Source organism: Lepisosteus platostomus, chromosome 10 (assembly GCF_059453375.1).
Source record: "Lepisosteus platostomus isolate fLepPlt1 chromosome 10, fLepPlt1.hap1, whole genome shotgun sequence".
NCBI classification, from domain to species: Eukaryota; Metazoa; Chordata; class Actinopteri; order Semionotiformes; family Lepisosteidae; genus Lepisosteus; species Lepisosteus platostomus.
Genome location: NC_142620.1, coordinates 39800544 through 39827923, shown reverse-complemented (window position 1 = coordinate 39827923; position 27380 = coordinate 39800544). Strand labels below are relative to the sequence as shown.

The 27380-nt window shown below is 35.8% G+C and overlaps 1 protein-coding gene across 1 annotated transcript in view; it reads left to right on the top strand.

Annotated features, from left to right (window-relative positions):
* gabra3 (gamma-aminobutyric acid type A receptor subunit alpha3) overlaps positions 1–27380 on the top strand; it is a 142903-nt gene that overhangs the window by 105474 nt on the left and 10049 nt on the right. Inside the window, exons 7-9 of the mRNA XM_088648976.1 lie at positions 4474–4617; positions 8777–8929; positions 13672–13883. Coding sequence (XP_088505102.1) covers positions 4474–4617; positions 8777–8929; positions 13672–13883 — 509 coding nt within the window. The remainder of the gene's footprint in view (positions 1–4473; positions 4618–8776; positions 8930–13671; positions 13884–27380) is intronic.

The window sequence follows — 27380 nt, the reverse complement described above, 5'->3', positions numbered from 1 at the left end:
TTTATTCATGGAAATCTATCATGTTTTAGTTTTCTTAAATTGTTAAAATTAAAATAGAACATCTATCCAAGCAAGTCCCTAAATTGTAATGCCACTGCTAGTATTTGAGAGAAGCAATTCATGAAGATTCAACAGAATAGAAAGATTTGCTTTGTCACATCCTTTTTATATAAAACCAATCAACGTTACCATTTTAGTGAGCACAAAAGTCATTTCTGTGCTCTTAGAAATCTAATATTGTTAGTTGTGCTGAAGGTAAGTAAAATATAGGAAGCTCCATATTGCAAATAGATTTTTTACATCCTTTTGTCATACGACAGTGTTTGAAGGATGACTTGATGAGTGTTAAACCTTTTGTTCCCACAGACATAATGTACTGTTGACATCACACAATGTTTATTTCTTACAGTATAGTCCTGAAATACAAAATACTAAACGTTGAAAAGTACCATTACCTTTACAGGATTTGTAAAACATGTTTGTGCCCTGTGTTGTTATGAGTCAGAGATATAGTGAAGTGGATCCTATGTGAGGTATGCTATAGCGTAAATAAAAGGAGAGATGGTTTGCCGGGCAAAGCTGCCAAATCCGAAATCCAAGAATTGCAGTCGTATAGAAACAGCGAGTCCAGGAAATAATAAGTCCACAAACCAGGAAAATCACACTGAGAAACAGGAGGTTGAGCTCAACGCCGGGTAAACCCAAATACTGAGCGGAGATATAAGCCCACGCCAGTCTTAAGTATAGAAAGGCTGGAGGTGTGGTGGTGAACAGGTATGGTGAGTGGTTAGGTGATTGGACGAGAAGAACGGCCTCTTAAAGGGGACGTGTTTAAATTACTGGAAACCTTTGGGGTGGCTCCTGATTCCCGTGAGGGACAGTTGGGGAAATCATTTGAAAGTCCTGGATGAGCGTCTGGTCCAGAATATCCCTTTAGGTGCACAGGAGCGTTCCTCTGGTCTGTATTATTCCCAGTCCAAAAGATATTGAAGTGTACCACGGTGCCACCGGGAATCCAGGATCTTATCAACTGTATAAGCGGGGAGACCATCTATGAGTTGGGGTGGAGGTGGTCAGGGTTGTGGTCGAGACAGAGGGGATCCGAGGAAGAGTTTAAGTAGGGAAATGTGAAACCCTAAGAGTGGGTGGCAAGGCCAGGCGGTAAGTCACTGGGGTAACTTGGGAAAGAATACAGAATGGCCCAGTGTAGAAAGGACCCAATTTGCGGGAGGCTTGTCTCAAAGGTAAGTTTTGGGTGGGTTACCAGACAAATTGCCCTTGACGGAAGCAGGGTACAAGGAACCGTGGGTACCTGGGAATCTGAGATTGAGACAGAGATGAGGCCTGGTTGATATCCTAGGGCACATTGAAAATGACAGATTGGTAGCTGAAGTAGAAAGTGAATTATGGGCATATTCAGCCCAGGGAAGAAGTCAGGCCCAATTGTCCTGGGTGGAAGAGTCATAAGCGCGCAAGAAGGTTTGAAAATCTTGGTTAATGTGCTGGCCATTAGCTTGAGGATGATACCCTAGGCTCCGAGGGACTTGCAGAAAGCTTTCCAAAATCTTGATATAAATTGAGGTCCGTGGCACAAGACTACATCCTTGGGGATGCCATGTAGTCTAAGACGTGGGCAACAAAAAGATCAGCTAGTTCCCATGCTGTTGTTAAAGAAGGGAGGGGAATGAAGTGAGCCGATTTAGAGAACCTGTCCACAATAACCAAAATCTTCGTGTGACCTTGATTTTCAGGTAGGTCCGTGAAAAAGTCCACAGAAATATGTGACCAGAGGCATTCAAGGAATGGACAAGGGTTGTAAGAGGCTAGCCGACATGAGACAGGGGGACTTAATTCTTGCACACACATGACAAGCTCTGACATATTCTCTGACATATTCTTTTATGGTTGGCCACCATAAAATGTTACATATTCTTTTATGGTTGGTCCCTTGAAATCAATTCAATGGTATGGCGAATTCCGGGGTGTGGAGCTAAGCGGGAGTCGTAGCCCCGACGCAGAACCGAAGATATGACTGAGTTGATGAGAAATAGTCTATCAAGAGGACATTGCGGGGAAATCGAGTGGCCAGTCAACGCACATCTGACCTCTTCCTCAATATTCCATCGAATTAGAGCTATGCACTTATTAGAGGGGAGGGTGGGTTCAGGATCTTGTTCCATCTCAGGAGGGTCGTGAAGGTAGGAAAGGGCATCTGCTTTAGTGTTCTTGGATCCCGGGATGTAATAAAAAAGCGGAAGTGAGAGGAAAAATAGTGACCATCGGACTTCACGTCTATTTAATCATCTTGCAGATTGCAATTAGGCTAGGTTTCTATGATCGGTGTATACTATGAATGGGTGTTGACCCCCTCGAGCTAGTGTCTCCATTCTTCAAGGGGCAGCTTGATAGCGAGGAGTTTGTGATTTCCCACATCGTAATTGATTTCCGCTGGCGATTATTTCCTGGAAAAGACGGCATAAGGATGAAGGATGCCTTTTTCCCCATGACGTTGTGAATGTACAGGTCCCTGTAGTAAAGAGGAATCTCAGAGATTTCAGACTGCAAGAGATCAGCTAGAGCTACCTTCACAGGTAAATGGCAGCATGATGATTGACATTGAGACCCCCAAGCCAGAAGTTCATTTTTTATAACCAGGAGATGTGTGGATTGTGTTTATGTAACCAAGGATATCCTAAAAGAAGATATCCTAAAAGTGTGAGGGGTATTCCAGGAGAAGTAGTTGTAGTTCTTCTATATGCGTGGCCCCGATCTGAAGTGAGAGAGGGATTGTTTGTCAAGCAATCTGCCCAGAGGACACAGGAGAGCCATCAGCAGATTGAAATTGGAGCGGTGGCTGGACAGGCAGTAGTATAATGTTCCAGGCTTTAACAAGGGAAGTTGCCTGCTGCTCCTGAATCAACAAAAGCGAGAAGGGACATCTGATTATTGACCCTAGAGAGTACCGCAGGAAGAAAGAGGCCGGGCAAAGATTTATATGAAGATGACATTTCACTTTCTGGAAAAACGGTCTGAGAGTGTTGATCATGAGAATTTCGGTGTTTGATTGGACAGGATGCCCAGAGATGTCCCAAGTGGAGGTGTGGTGGTGAACAGGGATGGAGAGTGGTTACGTGATTGGACAACAAAAACGGCCTCTTAAAGGGGTCGTGTTCAGATTACGGGAGACCGTGACGTGTATTATTTTCTTATGGAGAAGGCAGTTTGCCTGTAGCTTGCCCAAAATTGAAACAAAAGTTCTCTTTCATCTTAAGGAATATGACTGACTCAAATCCCAGAAAGGGCAGTTTTTTTATATAAACATTTCTTAGAAGTTGCTTAATGAGAACCTGTGACCAATATGATGCCTCTATCCTACACAGATGTAGATAGCTATGAGGTTTATATGGTATACTTAAAAAATAGAAATGTACTTGGTTTATAGTAGGTCTTCAAGTAGGGAGCTGTTTCAGCTGTAAGGCTGCAAAGGACCAAGTAAAGAAGAAAACTTTTCAGTGTGGAATTAACCTTAATTTGTTCCTCTTTTATATTTCCAATATACTGGAAATATAAAGATCTTAATCTTATATTAGGCATATTTTTATATCGCTCAGAACTTTGAGTTTACTTTTTGTTTATTGATCTGTTAAACATGAGAGAGAATAATATTTAGGTTTAAAAAGGATTTGGTTTAACCCAAAGTAACCTCCTGGCCAAATGAGGAGGAGACTCAACCTCCATTGAGAGAAAGGAGTTAAGCAAGGGCAAGCTGTAAAAAAACGAAGTTGAAATTTTCAAAGATGTGTGTGCAAGATTTATGTCTATAGCAGAAGTTGGTAATGATTGTGATTTAAAACATCTAGATGAATGTGGCTTGTCTGTCGCCATACTCCCAAACGTCAGTTAAGAACTTCCATTGATTCAATTTTTTTTTCCTCCTGTGTTTTTGAATATTAATGTACAGTAACTAACAATATTTTTTCCAACTAACATCTTCAGCATTTCTTACTTTGCAGCATAAAGCTAAGTTGTGGTAAGACTTGGACAGAAGTAAATGCAGTTCCTCTTTTTACTGTGATCAGCTCTGAACCCTCAGAAAGCTTTGTCTCACAGAAAAATGAAAAAGAACAAAAAAAAAGGTCCATACCCCAGTCAAACCCCTGGGAACGTGTAATTCCAAAGTGAATTGGCCATATGGATACTTTATCAAATTTTCATATTTTTAAAAATGTTCTTGCACAGCCACATTCCTGATTATTTCTGTCACCTTAATGTGCTTATTTTAATGAGAGCTTTTTAAAATGCTTATTTCTGGTTTCACAAGGTAAAGTTATCACATTTTTTTAATTGTTTTTCTGTTTTCATAAAACATCTACAACATAGCTTGATGTATTTGCAATCAAATATTAGCATGAATGTCACATGAAGGAAGAGGTTTTTTTTTAAATGACTCTCTCCTCTACTTCCTTTCCCCAGATGCTTACACAAACTCTGAGGTGGTTTATATCTGGACGAATGGAGTTGACAATTCTGTGTCAGTGGCTGAGGATGGCTCTCGTTTGAATCAATATGACTTGTTAGGTCATGCTATTGGCACAGAAGTCATCAGCTCCAGCACAGGTAGCTTCACGTCCAACTTTAAGAAAAAAGTTTTTTCATCTTTTAGTGTCATTGCCATATTTTTGTGTTAAATCTCACATCCCTCCAGTTTTGTTGTCACTTCAATTTAAAGTTTCAAATTTCATTTGTGTGCTTTGCAGAGTAATTTAGCTATTCTTCAACAGAGTGTTGTTTCTTTTGCAAATTGCTGACATTGATTGGCTTCTTCAACTGTTATATACTTGGGTCATTGTTGTCTCAGCAAAGTTGGAAGAGATGCTGGGTTTTTTAGTAGTTTCGTTGATCTTTTGATGCTCTTAGTTTTCTTCCAGAGAAAAACTTTTTTAGGAATGTATCGTTTGCTTGCTTAGTAGTCAATCCATAAAAGTCAGAGAATGAAAAAATACTGTATAAATGATTATTTGAAAATATATTATATAAATAATAATCTAAAGATATTTACATTTCAAGGGCAAGATTATATCACACCAATTGCACTTGAAATAACATGAGAGGTTATTCATAAGCCATTAATTCAACTCTTTGATAAATTACTCAAAACAGGGGAAGCATCCATGGCCTAGAAAATATTTAATATAATGCCCATTCAAAAAATGGTGACACAACCGAACTAAGTAATAGTTCAGTTGGGTAGCTGCGTCAGAATGCGTAGGCAGCAAAGGAACAAGTAATAGGTTTATTCCATGCTGAAAAGACACCTGAAGATGGCTTCACGGCCGAAACGTTGTGTTTTCTTTCTTCTCTTTTCAGTATGGAAATATTTGTTCCTCTAAGTAATTACAGACAAATAAGTAATTACAGACAAATAATTTCCAAATTATGAAAACATTTATTACAACTAAACTACAGATGCAGGGATCTAGGATGTGCAAGGTATCAGTAGGTATACCACAGCAGACACAGATTCAAGAGCAGCATCACTTTCTTTTTAAATAATAATCTGACTGTACTACTTTGTAAAACTGCAAAAGGTGCAGTGAATTCTTAAAGTACAGCAGGTTTATGTGGTTGTCATACAAACCAGTGTAGAATGAAATGTTTAATAATTAACCTATTATTGCTTTCCTGCACAAATCATACTGTATACTGTACATACTAACAACAAACAATTTCAATTTAAATATAATGATTACATTGTTGAGAGAGGATGTTGTTTCCACATTGCTACCACAACTCCAAATGAGATATATCACCATGCTGTATAACATGTATAACAATAATAGAATTTGTGTTTTTTAATTACATACAGTACATACTGTAGAATTATTGATAAATGCATATACAAAGTAATTAGAAAACAGATATTCTTAATTTAATCTTAATTATAAAAATATGTTACACACATTGTGTTTAAAAGCAAATAAACACATAAAACAGAGCTCACTTTTTGTTTCAAACAATATATTAAATTGTTAAGATTGAAAATTGCCATCATATTTTTGAAGTATGCACCACACAAAAACATATTTTAATTATCACTTAGGAAATAGTGGTGTAAATAATTTCATCTAGTTACAGGCAGTCTGATATATAGTTGATATATTGATATTTGTGGATATTATGTCACGGTATTCTTTAACTCGATACTCTTGCTAATTTTGACATTACTTTGCTTCATCTAACTGATATCATATGTGATAAATGGTAATGTTACGTGTGTGAAACGTTGGGAAATGTAGTTTTTTAACTGTGTTTTTGGCTAATGCACTAAATTAAAAACTAGATGCTGTACTTGGTGAGAGATATACTTAATGTTCAGCATTAAAGAGATCCTTTAAAAAATGAAAACTGGTTAAGAAATGTAAAATTACTAAATACCTATTAAAAATCCAAAAGTATTTTAAATATTTGTATTTTGTCTTTGTTCCCTCATGTTAGAGTCAAAATATATAGTAAAAGTCAAAACGTACAGTCTAATAAGGCCTGGGTGGGACCTGCAGGTCAGCATGACTGAAAAGATAAGTACATCTGTGTGAGTAATAATTAGTAATAATAGAAGTAATAACTTCTAAAACTTCAGAAAACAAATGCCATTGTCACTTGCTGCTGATCACAATTGCTTAGCTGCTGCCCAGTTCACGGAAACGTTCCATTGTGTATCACCATTTAGATGATGGGGATAAATTAGATATACAAAGAGAATAATTTTTAATTAAAATTCTTCAGGTATTTATGACACATTGTGTGGAATGAACTATTTTAATTGATGAAGAAGTATGAACAAGAGACTCTAGTTGGAAACTAAACTTTTATTCTTTACATCCCTAGGTGAAGCCTATTGTACTTCCTGCAGTCACCAAACAGAGATTACTATACATATAGAAACAAAGGATGTGGAATAGACCGAGGCCTTATTATTTATTTTGACCGCTAGCTCTGACATGAAGGGAGAAAGAACGGGAAGTGTATTAGAAACCAAATACATGGACAGAAAAACGTTCCCAAAATTCTACACATGTACAGTATTCCATTATTACTACCACTACTAATACTAATAACACTCCATGCACAGAGCTGGACCACAGACGTATCTCAGTGAGAAATTAGGCTTTTCTTGACACTTAGACAACGGTACCACACATTACCACACATCAGCTATCAGTGCAGAGGTGAGCAGAGTAATGAAGCCAGTTCATAGAGGGTGATTATTAGGAGGTCGTTATCGATAAACTATTTAGCCAGGACACCAGGATAACATCCCTACTCTTTTCAGGAAACCCCCTGGCATTTTTAATGACCACAGTGAGTCAGGACCTCTGCTTTACATCTCATCCCAAGGATGGCAACTTTTTATCATAGTGTCCCCATCACTCTACTTGGGCATTAGGACCCAAATAGACCACAGTGAGTGCTCCCTACTGGTCCCACTGACACCTCTTCAAGAAACAACCTTAGCTTTCACAGGAGATCTCCTCGATCCATTTACTGACCAGATTCACACCTGCTTAGTTACAGTGGTCTGCCAGTTGTGAGTTGCAGGGTGATATAGCTCTAGACTATATCACCCTGTACTCTGATATATACCATTTATCACATACAGTATCAGTTCTATCAAGCAAAAATAATGTCAAAGTTACTGAGTTAAAGAATTCTGTAAAGTAATATATTGTAGTGTTTTTGGCTCCATTCATGGCATGTGATCCTCTTTTCAGAAAAAAATCAGCCATCTTACAATTAAAAATGGTATCTATGTATTCTATGTGTTTCTTTAACATATGTAGTATAAAATATGTTACATTTTAAAGAAATAGGATTATTAGACTAGGGAAAAAAACAGATTAAATGAAGCTACCATTTCAGTAACATCTAACACAACGTTAGTGCCACCTAGCGATCTGGTTTGAGTAGTGATGGACTGAAAGCGGTATGCCGGAAAGGGCTGTGGATTACATGAGAATGCTGTAATTCTGCTAACATTTGACACACATTCTAGTTGCCTGCATCTTTACATTGCTACTAGGATATATAGTAAGGATATACAGCACAGTTAAAGGCATAGAATTAAAATCAAGAGAGGTTATGTTAAAAGTGTTCGATACACTGTCTTTTTTTTCTAGTTTCTGTCTTATACTGTCTTTTTCATTTCTAAAACAACAAAGAAACCTTTCAAATAGCTTGTGAACATACATAGAGGTATATGTATGACATATACAGTTATTATATGTCACTTTTCATTGGCTAAAAATACTTCGATACTGTACACAAAACCAGTAGCTCATCCTAGTTTGTATATGCAGCAAGTGGGTCTGATAAAGTGCACACATGTCCTCATAAAAAATGAAAAGTCTTTAAGTATGATAAGAAGGTATGCCTTATCCCTTGTGATACTATCCCTTTGCGTATGACCATATTAACTGTGTAATTGTGCAGGTAATGACTCTGATCAAAATTAATAATGATCGTCCTAGGGAAGTCTCTCTTCTTATTTTTTTTATTCCTGGAGGTAAAAAAGCTGACCCCAGAAGTAATGACATAGAGTTGTGAATATCTCCCTCCACTAATTGTTATTGCAGTTCTACTGAGAATAATTCCATGAATTAATACTCATAAGCAGAATATTTCAACTCTTAATATTTTAGCTTTGTACTTGTGATTTAAGCATTGTGTCTGGACAGACCATGAGCATGTAAATAATTCATGTGTTTTCTCTTTCCCTCAGGAGAATATATAGTGATGACAACATATTTCCATTTGAAAAGGAAAATTGGCTATTTTGTGATTCAAACTTACCTTCCATGCATCATGACTGTCATCTTGTCTCAGGTTTCCTTCTGGCTAAACAGAGAATCTGTTCCTGCACGCACTGTTTTTGGTGAGCCTAATCTTTCTTTAACCTTGAAACATTTTGAACAAGCAATTCAATCTGGATGTGGGACAGAAATTCATATTCAGCTGTTATTTAAATTATGCAGTTATATCAAGGATGACTGTAAATTCGATCTTTCTCTAGAAGTAGCTGTGCCATGATTGTTTTGTTCTTTACTTCAATAATGTATTAATTTGTTTTAGTGCAGCTAGGAAATTTGTAATCAGGAGACATGTTTTAATTGGGACTAAAAAGCATTCTATGGAATATAGAGTAATACAGCCAGTTATATTAAGCACACATTGTAAGGTAAAATGTTCTAACACTAGCAGAAGTCTAGAGTAATTCGTATTGATTCTTCAAATGTGCAGGTTACAACTCTGCTTGGAAAACCTACTCTTACACCTACTGTATAAACAGCTAAAGTCATTCCGCCTTATGCTTCTTCTTACCTGTATGAGTTTAAAGCATGAATGAAATTAGGCCAAAATGATTATTTACACAAATGTATTAACAGAGGTCAGGATGTCCTTTCTACAAGAACACGCATATTAACACAGGCTATACTTGGCCATTAATACTGTATGTATTGTACAAAATAAATACATTGAGGAACAATTGTTTCAATTGATCAACCCTTAGTTAATCTTGGGTTATATACTCATCCAAACCTATTACAAAAATTAAATGTTTTAATAAAACATGAGTATATTTTCCAATGTAAAATGTTCTAGTTTGCACTGAAACTAAACTGAAACAGTTAAATTACTGTACCTTTGCAAAATTGTGATGTATGCATTGTACGTGAAACCATACAATTATGTTATGTTATGTGGTAGAAATAATTCTGTAGGATATCTGAATTTCAGGTTAAACCTTTCAGGAAAAGCCTTTCAGTCTACAGCCTTTTAAGCTAACGTGTTACTCTATTTGAAATCCTCAGCAATAAAGTTAATCCTAAATCTCATAGATGTTTTTAATTTAAAGTTGCTGAAATAGATATATTAAGCACTCATATTTAGCATCATCATTTCCAACTCAGATATTTCACTATTCATTCTCAGGAATAATGGGTGCCTAAAAGGAATTTTAATATATTTGTATAGATGATGCTTATGCCAGCACAAATTCTTTGAAGAGGAGAGTGTGCCGATTCTTAACTACAACTGTATGCCATATATATCTTGCTTCCAAAATTTAAGAAGAAAAACACATTAAAACAGTCCACAGTACTGTACATTGTCACACGTACATTACAAATAAAATAACACACCATGCCACAAATAATCTTGCCAAATTCTGTAGGTTTTCATCTTTATTGGGTCGGGTTAGAAGGGTGTCCTAGAACTGGAACTTGTAAGATGGTTGCATTGTCCTTCATGCACCGTTTTACAAAACATTATGCAGCACATCTGTCATCCAAATATATTTTCCCCAACCATTTTGCATGTCTACTGATTCTATAGTGTCAAGTTGAGACAAGAGGTGTCTGGTTTTCCAAATTCTTTTAGCCTGAAATTTAGATATTTCAAAGAAGCAGAAAAGAAACTAAATTGTAGCTATTTTAGATAAGCAGTATTGACTTTCCATGTGTTTCCAGTGCTTTGGTAAACTGTTATTGCTACATTTCTCCTTCAAACAGTGGTCAGATGATGATTTTGTTTTTAGACCATTCTGTCTCTGCTTTTAGTCTTGGTGCTTTTGCTTTTAGGCTGTGGTGTGAAAACAACTAATTTGCTCAAGACACAGTAAAGTCAGTCCACAAGACTAAGAAGGTCATGCACTTATCCATGCTATTTGTCCTCACCAACATGCTCTTTTTTTTTGTGAAACATCACCAATTGGATACTTTCTGTGTATTTGCTGCATATGATTATTTTCTTAAATGAAAAGAGCATATTGCCTTCTTTTTCCCATAAGACCTCAATTATTTCAGATGAATGTTAAAATCATGTTTCAAGTGTGTTTCACTAGCAGGCTTGAATATGTAGGCTAATCAGTGATTTAGAGCGTAACAATGTCTAGCACACAAACATTTACCCAGAAGGAACCTCCATCTACATACTTAATTCTCAGCTGAAGAAACTCCAGGAAGAATTCCCTTGCCGTGAAGGTGACTGTGGAAAAGAAACTAGTAAAGCTTGGGAAAAAATAAATAGAAATCACACAGAAATTATTCAAAACTGAATTTAATGCACTGTAACATCTTTTTCTTCTAATTGAGTTATGTAGGGTTGTTTATGTTTCTTATTTTCAATGAATGATGATGATAGAGCTCATTTATGTGAGATAAACAAAAGGATAAAAAAAGAAATTGTATTTATACTGTAGGTGGGGTGGTTGAAATAAGAAATTAAACCCATAAACCAGCTGAATTTCTTAAACATTGCACACTCAATGAACTACTCAAAGCCCAGATTTATGTATTACAAACTCCCAAAAGTCACATATAAGTTGACAATTAATTAATAATTAAAATGTAGATTTCTACTTGGAGAAGTGCCAGATCTCTGGAAAAATATTGCAATCCTCGATATGACATGATCTTTCTGTGGAAAATGATTTTTGTAATTTACAGAACATATCCATGTGTATTACATGATTTATGCTTCCAGCTGAAAAAACTGTACAAGAATGTCTCTCTAGATGCAAGGAAGAATTTTCTACTGTTTATAGCATTAAAACTCATATTCTTGCACAGTTCAGTTCTCAAGATTTAGTATTATTAGCAGTTATCAATGTTTTCATAATGCCCTTATGTTCAAGTGTCCTTTTTTACTTCAGTAATTGCAGTTCACAGGTTAGCTTTACCAACAACAAAACAAGAAGAATGCTTCAATGACACATTTATCACACAATAAAAGCATTTTCAATTAAATTATCAAACATTGCACAGCACAGGCTAGCATAATTAAGCATTCTTGGTTGCCATTGGTCATTGAAAAGTTGTCATGAACAAGAACAAGGCCATGTCAGTCCTATATTTGTGCCTAGGAAGCAGGTGAAAACAACTCAAGTGGCATAATTGCCTATATTTGTTTTGGTGGACAATATTATTTTATTTATCTTGAATGCATTCTTTCCCCAACAAAAAATAAATAAATTAAGTGAACTGCACAATGACCTATCATAGATTTTGATTTCTCACTGCATTTATTTTCATTTTGTCTATGCTGTTTTTTTCTTCTTATTTTGTATTGTGGTCAATCAATGTGGAATTTGTCACTTCAATATGAAATAGATAAGCTGAATAATAACATTTTGTTAACAGGCACCTTGTCAAAAAAAATAAAGCTTTTATAAAATTTAAGATTTGACTTAAGTCAAAAGGGGCAGTCTAAGTGACACAGACATGAAATATTGACCTGAGAAGTCAGAGTCATTTTTTCTTTTTTTTGTTTTTGTAACCTTAAGCTGCCTCTCATTTATTGTATTGCAAATAAGGTTATTGGTGTCAAAATGGTGCGCTCAGGATCTGTTTTTGTCATCAGACGCTTCAGACTTTTTCTGCTCCTATTATTTTCACACTGCATTATCAGGTCTATTTTCTGGTTGCAAGATGTTGGAAACATGCAGACCCTATCCAATAATATTGTTCCCTTTGTCGTCCACATCAAGAGTTGTGCTTCACTAAACAGGCATGGTTCGCTGGAATCCATGCTTGATTAATCACACTACTGACATATAAAGTCCAGGCTATCTCAACAGATGGCTAGAATCTGTTACTGTCTCTGTGGGAGAAGTTATGCTACACGCACTTTATCAATAAAAGGATTTTTATGTATTTTTAATATGTGGAACCCAAGTCTCATTGAGGGTACATGTATATGGAAAAGCTACTGTAAACCATAGTAATGCATTTAAATCTGTAGCTATTATTAAAGATTTTAATGGGACCAAACATCAATCAATCATGGTTAACTGTATTTTATGTAACAAGGAAACAAGGAAAACAACCCTCGAGGAAGGTGTTTAAAGAAACAGTCCACACACGCATTGTATATTACAAACATTTAATATACAATAACATGCAATAGAGAAAAAAAATTAAAGTACAATAGTACAATTCCAGAACACACCTTTGTCCATTAGCCTATCGTTAACTGTGATATTTAAGAGGGCTTTGAATATGAACAAAAAATGGTAGGATAATTACAAAACCAAAAGGAAAATATTTTGAGGGAGAAAGAGCAACAGATCTAAAAGGACATCCACAAGGAGAAATGTGTTTTGACCTCATAGGAGCATGAACACCATAATAAGCTGTAATGTTACAAAATAAAGTGAGGGGGGGGGCATATATGAATGATAGTCAAGTTCCTAGATGCTTATGAAAAACATGACCTGAAAATATGGTACATTCGATATCAGTGCCATTGCCATACTGGAATGTGCATCCAGAAATTGTGTGTAATTACTCTACTTCACATTTAATTCTGTGTTTGTACAAGCTGCTTTTTTACATATTGAACTAACCTTAACTAGCCTTAACAATGAATTTCTGCACATTTTCACACTGAGAGGTCTGGTTTTGAGGACTTGTCTCTGATAGACATAATGACTGTCTAAATGGAGCATCTGAGCTGAGTGTTTGCATGTCTGAGGCAGCACAATAATCCTTTTTAGGTCATTTTAAATTTTAAAGTTGGGATCTGTATTATGAAGAGCTGCTTGCTTGAATGAAGCTACTTGCTGTCATGGTTTCTGTATGGTGTCAACTAACGTTTTGTATCTTCTGTTTCCTACAGGTGTCACCACTGTCCTGACCATGACCACTCTAAGTATCAGTGCAAGAAATTCTTTACCCAAAGTGGCATATGCCACGGCTATGGACTGGTTTATGGCCGTCTGCTATGCCTTTGTGTTTTCGGCCCTTATTGAATTTGCCACAGTGAACTACTTCACCAAACGGAGTTGGGCATGGGATGGAAAGAAAGCTATGGAGGCCCAGGAGCTACGCGTGAGTGCCTTCTTTAATATAGTCCAAGGCACATTAACATTGTGCCTTCAATGAAATATATAAAACCTCAAGTATATCTCAAAATATGGCTGTTATATTAAAACCTGCATTTAGCATGGGGTGGCACAGTGGTGCAGTGCTTAGCATTGCTGACTCCCAGGTCTGGGGACCTGGGATCAATAGGGTGTTGTTTGAGTGGTATTCATATATCAGTTTCCTCCCACAGTCCAAAGCCATACTGGTAAGATAATTGACTTCTGGGAAAATTGACCCTTGTGTGAGTGTGTCTGTGTTTGTGTCCATGTGCCCTGCGATAGATTGGTATCCCAAAAAGAGTGTTTCCAGCCTCGTATTAGATAAAGCGGTTCATAAATGAATGGATGTATTTAGCATGGGAAACAAAAAAGTCTGAGCTTATCATCAACTAAGAGTTTCCAAACTGTTAGAATTCAAGTTCTTGAGTGACTTTTTCCATGTTGTTTAAATTCTACAGACAAAGGTTTTATCATCTATTATAGAAGTTATTTGACACCAGGAATTGCATGCAATGTAACATTCAATTATATACAATTGAAGATGTTGTGTATCACAAATTTCTTGGTGGAACAGACATTTATGGGAAACATACAGTATAAATCTCAAAAGAATATTTTCTCCCTTGAAGCCATGAGTAAACCTATTCAAATTACTTTTTGCGTGTTTTTCATATTTTGCTGTACCCTGTGCACAATTATCTGTTGTTGCTTTTGCTTACTGTAGATTGTTTGCTATCTATTCCAGTACAAATAACCTCAGACAAGAGCACTTGAAGCTAATTGCTAGGATGTGTGCATACAGTAGCCTGTTTCTAAAGTGCTTTGAAAAAGCATTAAACCTAAACCTAAGAAGCACTGATCTACGATAATTGTTTTTTACAATGTGCCTTGAGTAAACCACAAACAATAACTATGAACATGCAGAAAATTAGTAAAAGGAGGGGCAAACTTTCATGACCTCTTGAATAAAGTAATTTTTCACAGAAGGAAATATATGTACTGTTTTATTCAACCTTTTTTAAAACTGAGTGATCAAAAAATAAAAATACATGAAGAGGCTAGGAACTCCAAGATGTTACATCTATTACTTAAATTACCTTTTTACATTAGAACACCTGCTTATTATAATTTATCTTCAATTTATGGCAAAAATATTAATTCCTCAATATTCCAGCATCCATTTGACAGAACTGTATAGTATATAACAGTACACAGTTTCTAGTTTACTGCAAATCTCTTTCACCTAGTTGGTGATCATTTCTATAATTCTTAAGCACCCGTATTTTAAGAGAGAAAAAATATTTTATCTGAAATAGATGAGAAAATGTTTACAGTACATCCAGACAACCTTCTACATTGTATATTTAAAAAATTTAGATTTTTAATTTTTATTTAATGACATTACAATAGTTCATTTTACATTGTATTTTGTGAGCATTTCCATTACTATCAAAATACCATCACAGATGTATGATTCATAGGGTGTTCATTTTCTTTTTTGTTTTTTTAACGATATTCCAATATAATAGCTCAGCTGCAATTAAACAGAAAGCAAGGAAGGGACTTGAATTTGAATATGGGTTAGGCAAATTAAGGCTGGTGGGAATCAAAAGCTGTACTTTTGCCTCAAAAGCGAATTGCTGTGCGATACAAAGTCGACTTTATAGTTTCATATATGGAAATGTACTTCATGTTTAATCTAGAAAATAACTCTTGGTGTATTGGTTAGGCACATCAACACTGTCTGTGAGACTTGGTACTGTGTGGACTTAAAGTGATGGATGGTAACATATGTATACCACATTCTCCGGGTGACAAGCGACATCCTAGAGAAGGTTTAGAATCGAATACAACAATAGTGTACAGTACAGTATATAGAAGTTAATGTATAAAGTCAACAACTTGCTTCTATTGATACTTATGTTACTTCAGATTTCAAAGGTGGCTTGTCTGTTACACTAGAGATTGTCTTTGTTTGCAAATGTTTTTAAATAAATTCAAGTGAATGTTTGGAAAACGTATTTTTTACAATATTTAATATTTGAACATGTCAAACATTGAAACTGCTATAAATGTCTGACTGGCATTTAAATTCATTGCCCCAGGTACTTTGTTTAAGTTGCTTAAAGTGGACTTTCGTACAGAAGGAGAAGAACGGGTAGTGCTGTAGATAGAAAGCTACCACATGAAGGGTGAAAATAAGGCAGGACAAAGTCAACTGCATATTTCTTTGGTGACAGGTGTAGAGTGGTAATAAACATGGTAGGTTAATGGACTACAGACATTGATGAATTGTTGATAAATGGATTAGGTCAAAAGGTGCCAGTTATTAAAGGCTGATAAAAGTCTGCATAAAAATTAAGGAATAAAAAGCAAGTTGCTGTTGTTGAAAGCACTGAATTTCATCCTGCCCTTTATTACGATACTGTAAAAGGACCAAAGTACAATAAAGTGTGTTTCTTAGTACTAATAGCATTTGTTTGTTGAAGCTTTTCCTTCTCAGATGTTAATATAAAATTAGATGTAAATGTAGAAACAACCAAACATTTTCAGTGCATTAATGTACAAAATTGGGTTCCTGAACCCAATGAAAACCAGTGAATTCTACTACACTTTTTTCACCATAAAGTGATTTTATGTTACAACTGAGTATGAACAAGGTGAAGATTGTTCTGAATGCGATAAACTCCCCTCCAGGTCTTTTACCAGGCAATTCAAATCTGAATGCCCCTTGGGACTCTACTATCCCACAGTGAAAATGAGATACAGCAGGTTTATTGTGTATGTTTCTTTTTTTTCTTTTTCTGTCCTTCAAATCAGCATGTTCTTGCCCTCCCCCATTTCTTGTTACTTTGGAGCTGTGCCCCACATAGTCCATCCCACAGTGAAGATAAACTGAGTCATCCAGAGGATCATTGGTGCAAGATGATTTGCTGCTTGGCAAATAACTTGTGGACCTCTGCTGATAATTAATTTTGCCCTTCCGAGCATGGCAATTAGCAATCTAGGCCTTTTGGGCTTTTGGGCAAAGAGCTTGTCAGTTATGTTATTTATGTTTCCTTCCAAGGTCTTGAAAGTTACTGTTATGAAGTGATTGATTTTTTTTTGTCATTTTAGTGCATATTATTTATTAACTTATTTTTGGCCTGACTATTTTTGAGAGAGGAAGTGGGACAGATGAGTATCCAGTTTTGGTTTGTAAGATTTTTTGAAACCATAAGAAACTTTACAGTAAGAAACATTTTTGTCATTATGATCTCCAAGGAAAACAACTTTGAAGAAAACAAACTTGTGGGTGCTTTAATCTAGGGTTCTGTCCCAGACAACTCTTGGACCAAACAATTTTCACACCTTTAGCTTTTGTGCTTAAGCTTTTGTGCAGATCTGGATTTTTCTGAAAAGTGTGATTTTATTGCCAGTCATTTACATAATGTAACGATAAAGGCCTTTACATTTGTTTTGAAAAATTTACCAAATGTGTCAGTTTGGTTGACTTTGAAAGATTTTATTGAGGCTCTTCATTCATATACAAGAAAACATTTTGGCAAACCTTATTAAAATATAATAATTCAATTCAACTTTATTGTCGTTAAACTTACACAGGTGCATAGTATAATGAAAAGTGTTTCTCATTAGTCACTCAGGTGCAGTATATAAATAGGACAGAAGATAAGACAATAGACAGTAACACAACAGCAATAACAGTAACATGTAATAACATAACATAAATAACATGTAATCAAGTAATCAAAACTGTGCAAAATTCCACAAACAGAGAAAATATAACAGGACAAAAACAGTGCAAGGTAATTCTTCGAACAGTGCAAAAATAGTATGGTTAAAAATAGTATGGTTAATTAATAAATATTAAATATTATTACGACTGGTACAGTTTTACTGGGCTATCGAGGGGACAGTACAATTTCGGCTTACATGTGTGTGTAGTGGTGTAGGAGTACAGTCATTGTGGGTACAGGAGGACGTTAGGAGAGATCATATGGTGGGAGGGAGTGGGGGCGTCACCAACTTGACAGCTCTGGGGAAGAAGCTATTTTGGAGTCTAGTTGTGTGCGACTGGAGTGACCGGAACCTTCTGCCAGATGGTAGGGGAACAAACAAGTTATGACTGGGGTGAGTGGGGTCAGACATAATTTTGGTGCCTTTTTTCAGACTCCTGGTGTTGTATATTTCCTGGATGGATGGTAAGGCACTGCCGATGATGTGTTGGGCAGTTTTGACCACCGGCTGTAGTGCCTTATGGTCGGATGCGGTGCAGTTGCCATACCAGACTGTGATGCAGCTGGTCAGTATGCTCTCCACCGTACATCTGTAGAAGTTGGTGAGGATCTGTGGATGTAGGTGTATTTTCTTCAGCCTTCTCAGGAAGTACAGCCACTGTTGTGCCTTCTTGATGAGACTGGAGGTGTTCAGTGTCCATGTAAGGTCCTTAGAGATGTGAACACCTAGGAATTTGAAGTTATTCACCATCTCCATCACAGACCCTTCTATGTAGATGGGGGAGTGAACTTTTCCCTGTCTTCTGAAGTCAACAATCAGCTCTTTGGTTTTGCTGATGTTGAGACATAGGTTGTTGGTTCGGCACCAGTCTGCAAGTTGTTTTATCTCCTCCCTGTAGGCAGTCTCATCATTGTCAGTGATCAGGCCCACGACTGTGGTATCGTCAGCATACTTGATGATGCTGTTTGTGCTGAACTTGGCAGTACAGTCGTGGGTGAACAGGGAGTAAAGCAGTGGGCTGAACACACAGCCTTGAGGGGCACCGGTGTTAAGGGTGAGTGTGTTGGAGGTGAGGTTGCCAATCCTGACAGTCTGGGGTCTGCTGGTGAGGAAGTCTAGGATCCAGCTGCAGAGGGTTGTATCTAAACCTAGAGCACTGAGTTTGGTAGAAAGTTTTACGGGTATGATGGCGTTAAATGCTGAGCTAAAGTCAATGAACAGCATTCTTGTATAGGTGTTCCTTTTATCCAGGTGGGTTAGTGTGGTGTGTAAAGCTATAGAGATTGCATCCTCTGTGGAGCGGTTTGTGCGATAGGCAAACTGGAGAGGATCCAGTGTTTTTGGAATGCTGGCTTTAATGTGTGGAATAAGTAGTTTTTCAAAGCACTTCATTATGATGGGGGTGAGTGCAATAGGGCGGTAGTCGTTCAGGCATGTGGGGGCTGATTTTTTCGGTACTGGCACGATGGTGGTTGTCTTGAAGCAGCTAGGTACAGTGGCCTGGGCCAAGGACATGTTGAAGATGTCGGTACAGATATCAGCTATCTGCCAAGCACATAGCTACTGTATTCAAACTCTGCTTGTTTAAGATTTGAATTTAGGGTGTAATGATGCATTTTTAACATTTTCTATGTACACATGTTTTTTTTAATTGCTCAGAAATGATCTGCGTCTCATGGACTGAAACCTAAATATCGCAGGAGAAGTATCAATACTTCTAGATTTCCAGTCTGCACTTAATTTATGAATTGATGAAGTCACATGGAAAAAGTTCACATGGAGTTCTTCTTAAAACATAAAAATCATTGGACAAAAAATGGCTTAATACAGTTTTTGTTGTAGTAATATACAATGTCCAGCAGCAGGCTAATTTGCAAGCTTCAATACTTAAAAATGTTTAGAAACATAAGAGGAGGCTTCTGTAGTTCATTTGTTCTTAGTAGCTACAGTAATTAAGTATCTGAAGTATATGACAAGGGTACCGTCTTCAATAACATGGCTGTTTAGTTTGTTCCTAATTACGACAGGTATTAAAAGTACCTGCTCTTGGCTCATGCCCTTTTGTGTCTTCTGGTTCATGTTTCAATGTTGATTTTGAACTCCATTTAGAGTGATTATCTGTGTGACTCAGATATGTGCACTATCTGAGAATTCTGAAAATTTGATCCAGGTTCCTTTGTAGTTTTCTCTGTTCAAGTAGAAAGTAAATATGTCTTGTTTGCATGTTACTGGCATTATTTTCTAACATCAACCTGAAGGTGCCACCTTCACAAACAGCAAGGTAATAGTAGCATGTACTATACAGTGTATATCCCCAATAGTGTTTAACCTATTGTAATACCTCTGCTTCCAACTGTTTCCTGTCAAGTCATAGTTATATTATATGATTTAATGTACATTGCAGCCTAGTTCAAGAACCCAATTTTATTTCACATAAGTAGAATGACATAGATCAGATTATAATAACAATCTTATACTGTATGTATTAGAAACCCCCTTTTCAATTCCTCCTTCTCTAGACAGTGTCTTAATCAGACTGCACTTTTGCTTTCTCTTATCAGAGTATGTGCTCTGAAGCATTTTTGTGCAGCCTATAAGACTACACAGCGGTATTTTAAGAAGTATTAGAAAAGGTTATGTGAGCCTTGTTAATAGTCATCCCTGTTACATAGACGTAATCCCTACCCGTGATTTAACTGCCCAGAAAGTTGTTTTTATCAGGAGAAATCAATAAGCTTTTAAAGCTGCAAGGTATTGGACTTGTGCTAACTGTCACAGCTGAATGATTCTTCTTTCAAGATACTGGCATGAGATAACAGTGAAACTTATCCTGAATTAAGACTGAAGAGCTCTTACAAAACAGATTTCATCATTGCCATTGACATTGATTAGTGTGTGGTACCTTGAGGCTCTCATATATTTGAAGTGCAGTGCAATTTTTAAAACAAACATTTTTTTAAATTATACAGACATTCATTCCCATATCTTGATTTTAAAGAGAAGTTAAACTGTGTTTATGTGGGAGTAGGTACCTGTGTCAGCATACATAGGCTGCAAAGGAACAGGTAAAGGTTTATCCCATGCTGAAAGGAAAAGAAAAGAGACACAACATGCTATCTGTAGAGTCTTCTTTCACCTTTCACCTTTCACCTTCTTCCACCTGACGAAGGCTTCACAGTTGAAATGTTATGTATTTTTTCTTTTCCTTTCAGTACAGAATAAACCTTTACCTTTTCCTGTATTTAAGTGTTCTGTGTCAGTTTACAATGTTAAATACCTTTACAGTGGTATTCAAAGCTTTAACTAAGTACATAAGACTATATGCTGTATATATATAATTTACACTGTATGTAAACATTTTTCTAAATTCCTATGCAAATTCATACTACTATATCCTAGCACTCACCACAATACCCCCCAACCCCAACACCCCCTTTTCCACCTCCATTGCAGAATCTTCTTAATCTATTGGTTTATTATGGGGTGGTCTTCTTCCTCATCCTGTATCCAAACGTTAACTGTACATTAATTACTTAACAGTCCTCAGTATCCCCTATAAATAAATGAGTGTTGGCATACAGTGTTCATATTGTGTCCTTTAAAATGGCTTAATCTGGATTTGTGTCTAATTATTTTATTACACAGCTATGATAAAGAATTCAGTTAATGATTTTTTAATAATCAGTGAGCCCATCAGAAATCTTTCAGCAAGCTTAGAAAAAAAATCTGCAACTGCATATGTAGTTAAAAAAAGACTTATAAAAAATACTAATGGAGGTATTTGGAGTAATACTAACACAGGTATTACATTATTATTTTCTTCTATTATCTTCTGTCTTTTACTGTTTAATAGTTTGGTTTAGTACTATAATTCAGTGGCCATAACAAGTCACTCCAAACCAATAGGAATATCACATATCTAAAACAAAAGAGCTTCCAGAAGATAGATTTGTTATGCTTAGTTTAAGAGGCTTTGAGTCGTTTAAATTCTGAAAATTGGGGAATAAACCTAGAGATTTTTTTTTTGCTTTGAAGCTCAGAACCAATTTGTAATGGCATTAAAAGATTTGCATGTTAATATTTTGGTCACAGAGCTGCCATTTAAACTATATTAATTTTCAGTTGTACATTCTCTCCTGGAATCCCTTGATGTTGTTTTATTAGCAAGCAAGAAAGAAGCACTAACAAACCTGTGTTTTCTATTATTTGTCCTGTTTTGTTAATGCTTGTGGAATTTAATTTGCTTGGGTGGACAGGACTGTTGTAATTTCTTGTTGGAAGCAAACATTTGTGCATCAATTTATTTGTTTTATTCCTGGGCTCTTTACTTGATGTTATAGATTCTGTTGTCTTTCTGTCAATTAAAGAAATATTCTAGGAAGGAAAGTCATTAAAACGTTTAACACAACAGAGAAGAACTTGCAAAGTGTGTTCATGATGTTTGTGCCCCATACTGTTCTGCAGAATATAACTATCAGATCTTTAAAGCACATGCTTACACATCATCATTCACACTCCACCCCCCACCCCATCTTCACACCTGCAGTGACTCCCTGGCTCATTCCTCAAAGGGAAGAACAACCCTTCAGCCCTACAATCAGGTTGTCATTACCTCATTCAAGGTAGGTCAGCCAAGAAAGCAATTAGCAGAGATCACACCTTTAATCTGTCAGTTGAGCCTATGGTACTAACTGGTTTTGATAGAAATGTTAAAAAAAAATGAATGGTAAGGAAAGTTTTTTTTTTAAGTCTACTGAAGAAACCACCCTTGCTGAGGATTTGAATTTGCCTACACAAAAACTGTTTTTTGTTTGGCTAGGTGATAGATGGAGGGGGCATTTTGCTACGTTGTGCTTTTTGTCACTATTTGGTTAGCCAAATTTGAGCTAATAGGGATACTCAAGAATGAGGTCAAATAGGACAAAAAGAAAAAAAATGGCAAAAATAATACAGTGGTATCGCAATACTGTATGCTACATTTATTTTTAAAGTAAACATTCCACAGGCTCAAAAGTAAAAAACAATTTAAGCAGGTGAAAGTTGTGAAAATGTGTAGCTCCAGCCTGGTGTAAATACCTCATTGTTTTTAGATATTAAATGAATCAACATTGAAGGTAAAAAAAAAGGACCTTTGTGTATAAATCCTTTAAACCTAATATGTTTAATTGGCATTCAGACTTTCCAATTATATTCTGACTTTTTTGTTTGCTATACTATGGCAGTGCCCTGGTGCCACAGTGTAAAAATAACAAAAAATAAAACTCAAAAATAGGGTTTTTTTCTGAACTATACAACCTTTGACATCTAATTTGTCAGTTCTTTTTTCCAAATTTCTGTATTCCTCTTCTGGAATATTTTTAATTACAATACCATAAGAAATTTATTTAACTACAGTCTGATCATTTGGCACAGGCACTCCAGTAAAACACTGAAAAATCACAAACAACATTCCAATATAAAATCTGGATTAATGGCAGATTACTGCAGGATATGTAGAGCTTAATTCCACATTAATTTAAAATCTTCACAGCCAAAATTTTTATTTTACTCTTTCTTTTTAGTTTTCAGCATGCGATTAACCTCTATTTCTTGCATTTTTCTTGAACTAACTATTCTAACATATTTCAGGATATCGTTCACATCAAGCTATCAGATGGCATATGTGCCCCTAGAGAATGAGCAGAAGCAATACTACAGCATCTGGTATTGATTTTCCCAGTACAGCCAGAATTAAGTACACTGTGAAAACACCAAGTGAAGGAGGTGATTAACTTCAAGGGTTCAAATTCAAAGTATTTTTCCAAATTAAATATAGAGACTGAAGAGCTGATAATTCATTGAGGTCCTTAGGAAAGCATATGCCCTATTGCCACCCTGATTGACAAACTGGGCAACGTAATGTGACTTACAGTACTTTAGGTTTGGACTTGATGAATAAAGAAATAAAATAACTTTAAAACTGTGAACTTACAGTACAACATCGACTCACAAAATGATGCACAGAACTCCAGATAGCTATAAATGTATTAATTGGATAAGCCCACATGGCTTTGCTGTGTATTTACTGTATCAGTAAAGCACTTATTGCATTCATATACAGTGTATGAATTCTGATGTGGCTAATAATTGGTTAAATCTGTTACATACTTCTTATTCAGTCTTTTTCACATATAATTTCCATTTTATACATTACATGGCATGAAGCTACAGTATATATTGTTTCCTACATATCAACTTTTGCTACTGTACATTCCTGCTGGCAGACAGGAATGAGCCCCTGTTTTCTGTCATCTTTATATGGACAGGGATTGTGTATTTATTCAGGGCACTTGCTGCACTTTGCCATGCATCTAATTTTACTTTTTCCGTTAGCTGTCATGATAAAAAGGTAATTGTCTTTGCAGCTATCTGCCACCACCGGTAATTAAGTCTAATCTTTTTATATTTTATATGCCTGTTTATTTCTGAAGTTCATATGCAGTATGTTCTACACAAATCAGGCTAACTGAAAGAGTTAATTTTTAATGAACATTGACAGAAGTAAGCTTTGTTTGCAGCACTCCATTTTTGCTCTTATTTTTGGTTTACAATTAAGAAGAGGTGTATTTGTGATCATGAGATTAATATTAGTGATCAGTACAATATACAGTATGTATTAGGTTTATACAGTACATAGAGTAGTAAAGTACTTGTGGCAAAAATGCAATTGATCATATAAAAACTCAACACAGTAATTTCAAGTGGGCATAAGTACTGGGACACATTCACCTTTAAATTATGGAATGTAAAAGTCAGTATTTGGTGGCATATCCCTTTGAGGCAGTGACTGCAAAGATGCGGCCAGTTAAACTCACTAAACTCTGTGTAATCAATTCAGGTGTTCTGCCAAGCCTCTTTTTCTGCCACTTTGAGGTCTTGCCTGTTCTCGAGGTGTTCTTACTTTAATCAGCACCCGACCAACCAGGAACAATAAAAAATTGTTTTACAATACTGTGGCTCAACTCTATTAATTTAACAATTAAATGGTCCCAAAAGAGTGGAACTGAATTGCTATTATTCCAAATATTTTTTTAGGGGCTGTACTTGTTTGTTATGTTTTGTAAATTTTTAAAGTTGAAAATAACAGTTTAGACTTCATTGTCCCAATATTTTTAGTAGATGCTACACAATGTATTGAACTGTATGTCATACACCATATTCCTCAGTTTTAATTTACAGAAATAAAAATGATAAAACAGGGACTTCAAATCCTTTAGATTTAGAGTTTCTTTCAGAGTTCGGAACTAAATAAAATTACATTTAAAATGTAAAAACGAACATGATTGACTCAGCAGCAACAAAAAATACACTGCTGTCATTTCTTGCGTCTTGGGATCAGTATATTAAGTAAGCTATTGTCATTTGTACATACTGTATGTGTCACAAGCTATAAAAATACTGTACATGTAGTAAGTTATAGTCATGTACCAATTAATCTAAAACTCCAGCTTTCTGAGGAAGTAAGAAGTGACAACTCAATAGATATAAGTATGTAAATAAGCATTAATTAATATCAAACTTTGTAGGTCTACTGTTTTTCTGGCTGCTTGCTTTACACTATTGTATAGCAAATATAAAGTTTCTTACACCAATTACCACTATACTCCTTCATTAAGGACTATGTTCCTTCATTAAAAGCCAAGAACATAACAACTATTAAACACAGATTTTAGTGCTCTTGCCCATTATTATAATATGCCATTAAACAGTGTAGCAATTTTTTTCTAATGCACGGGTATAAGAGAGGAAGAAATGGATTATTTTCCTTTTTGTATTACATTTTTAAAATAGTGTAATGGATTTCAGGAAAGCACCAATAACTTAAAATTTAGTTGATTACAGTAACTGACAGAGTACTTTAAAATGTGTTTTTCATAACATTTTGCTACAAGAGAGGATTATACTGAAAATTGCATGCTGGAAAAAGATGTTAGCTTTTTGGTAGTTGAGCTATATTAGTGATAGGAACATAACAGTGTGCTTTATTAAAATGAACTTTCAATCAAGGAGAATACTATTACAAATAATGATAATGGTCAGTTGAAGAGGGTGGTAAGGTGGCACAGCGGTTTGCGTTGCTGCCTTGTATGCTGGGGTCTTGGATTCACTTTCAGACCTGGCCGCTATCCACATGGAGTTTATATGTTCTCCCCGTTTTGGCATGGATTTCCTCCAGGTGCTCTGGTTTCCTCCTAGAGTACCAAAATATACTGGTAGGTTAATTGGCGTCTGAGAAATGTAGCCCTAGGTACTGTATGAGTGTGTACATGCCTTTGTCTGTGTTTGTGTGTCAGGCCTGCGATTGATTGGTGTCCCATTCCCAATTCATCCACCACTAGAGTGCAGCACCCACCTAATGCTATTAGCTAAGTGCTATTATGTGTCAGCAATCCCACTACTAACACCACAGAGCAATTGATCAAGGACAACAGGATAAACACCATTTACAAATAGTTACTCTTTAATGACAAAGTAGTCTGATACCCCTGATTGGCTTGTCACCCGAATTATGGCATGCCCACCCAGTGGGCAAAAGATGTATAATATACGTCTATTAAACGCATACCTTAGACGTCTAAATGTGGTCCGCAATTCGTCTAGAATTAAATTCTAATATACTGTACATCTATTGTTATACGTCAATTATACGTCTATGATTAGATGACTATTATACATATATGGTTGGAGTTCCGGATAACGTTAGAGGACTATTATACGTATATGGTTAGAGGTCTATTATACAGATAACTTTAAAGGACTATTATACGTATATGGGTAGAGGTCTATTATACATCAAAGATAGGTTTTACAGGTGTAGAAACTAGTAAATCAAGCCAATGATTTGGTTTAGAAATGTATTCTGAAAATACACATTCACACCTGAAAAATATGTATTTCAAATTATACATTGTATACAATCAATCAACAATCAACATAATCATAAAAAACACAACTAGTCTTAAACTTCAGCTACAAATTCTGGTAACATGGCGATATACAGTATAGTAATGACAAACACAAACTAATTACATTAACACACTAACTCAAAACCACATTTTGATTCAAATATAAATTTTAAAATGTACAACTTCTATATTTCCAAGAAAAAAAATATTACAATGGAAGTTAAGACGATTTTTGTCCACTATTTGCAAACCCTGTCTAATTGTCCTAACAGTTAGAACCAGAAACCTATTATTTTCTCTGTCCAGATCTCCTGGCCCCCTGCCTTGCATATGCATTCTTCAAGTAACGCATTGCGTGCTCCTTTATTTCTTTTTCTGTTGATGTAGGGTGGGACTTCAGCACCGCAGCTAGGAGAAAATTATATAATATTACTTCCCAAATAAATTATGATTAATATCTTCTTTAGTATAATCTAAAAAATGAACGGTTTACTAAGCTCAAAGCTGAAATAAACGTATAAAATTTGGCTTGCACCATAGCAGTTGAGCAATAAAGTCTGTCCTAATTAAAGAGTACCCAAAGTTTGAAAGTACTACATAGATTAAGAATAATTAGAGAAAATGCAAACCGATTTTGTGTCATCTTCCCCATTCACACTATTTAAATGTGCCATTTTTTGCTTATTCATGTACTATTTTAATCAAAATAATATTAAGAAAGATCTGTATGTATTCAGATAGTATTATTATTATTCATACTTACTCATCAAAAGAGGATT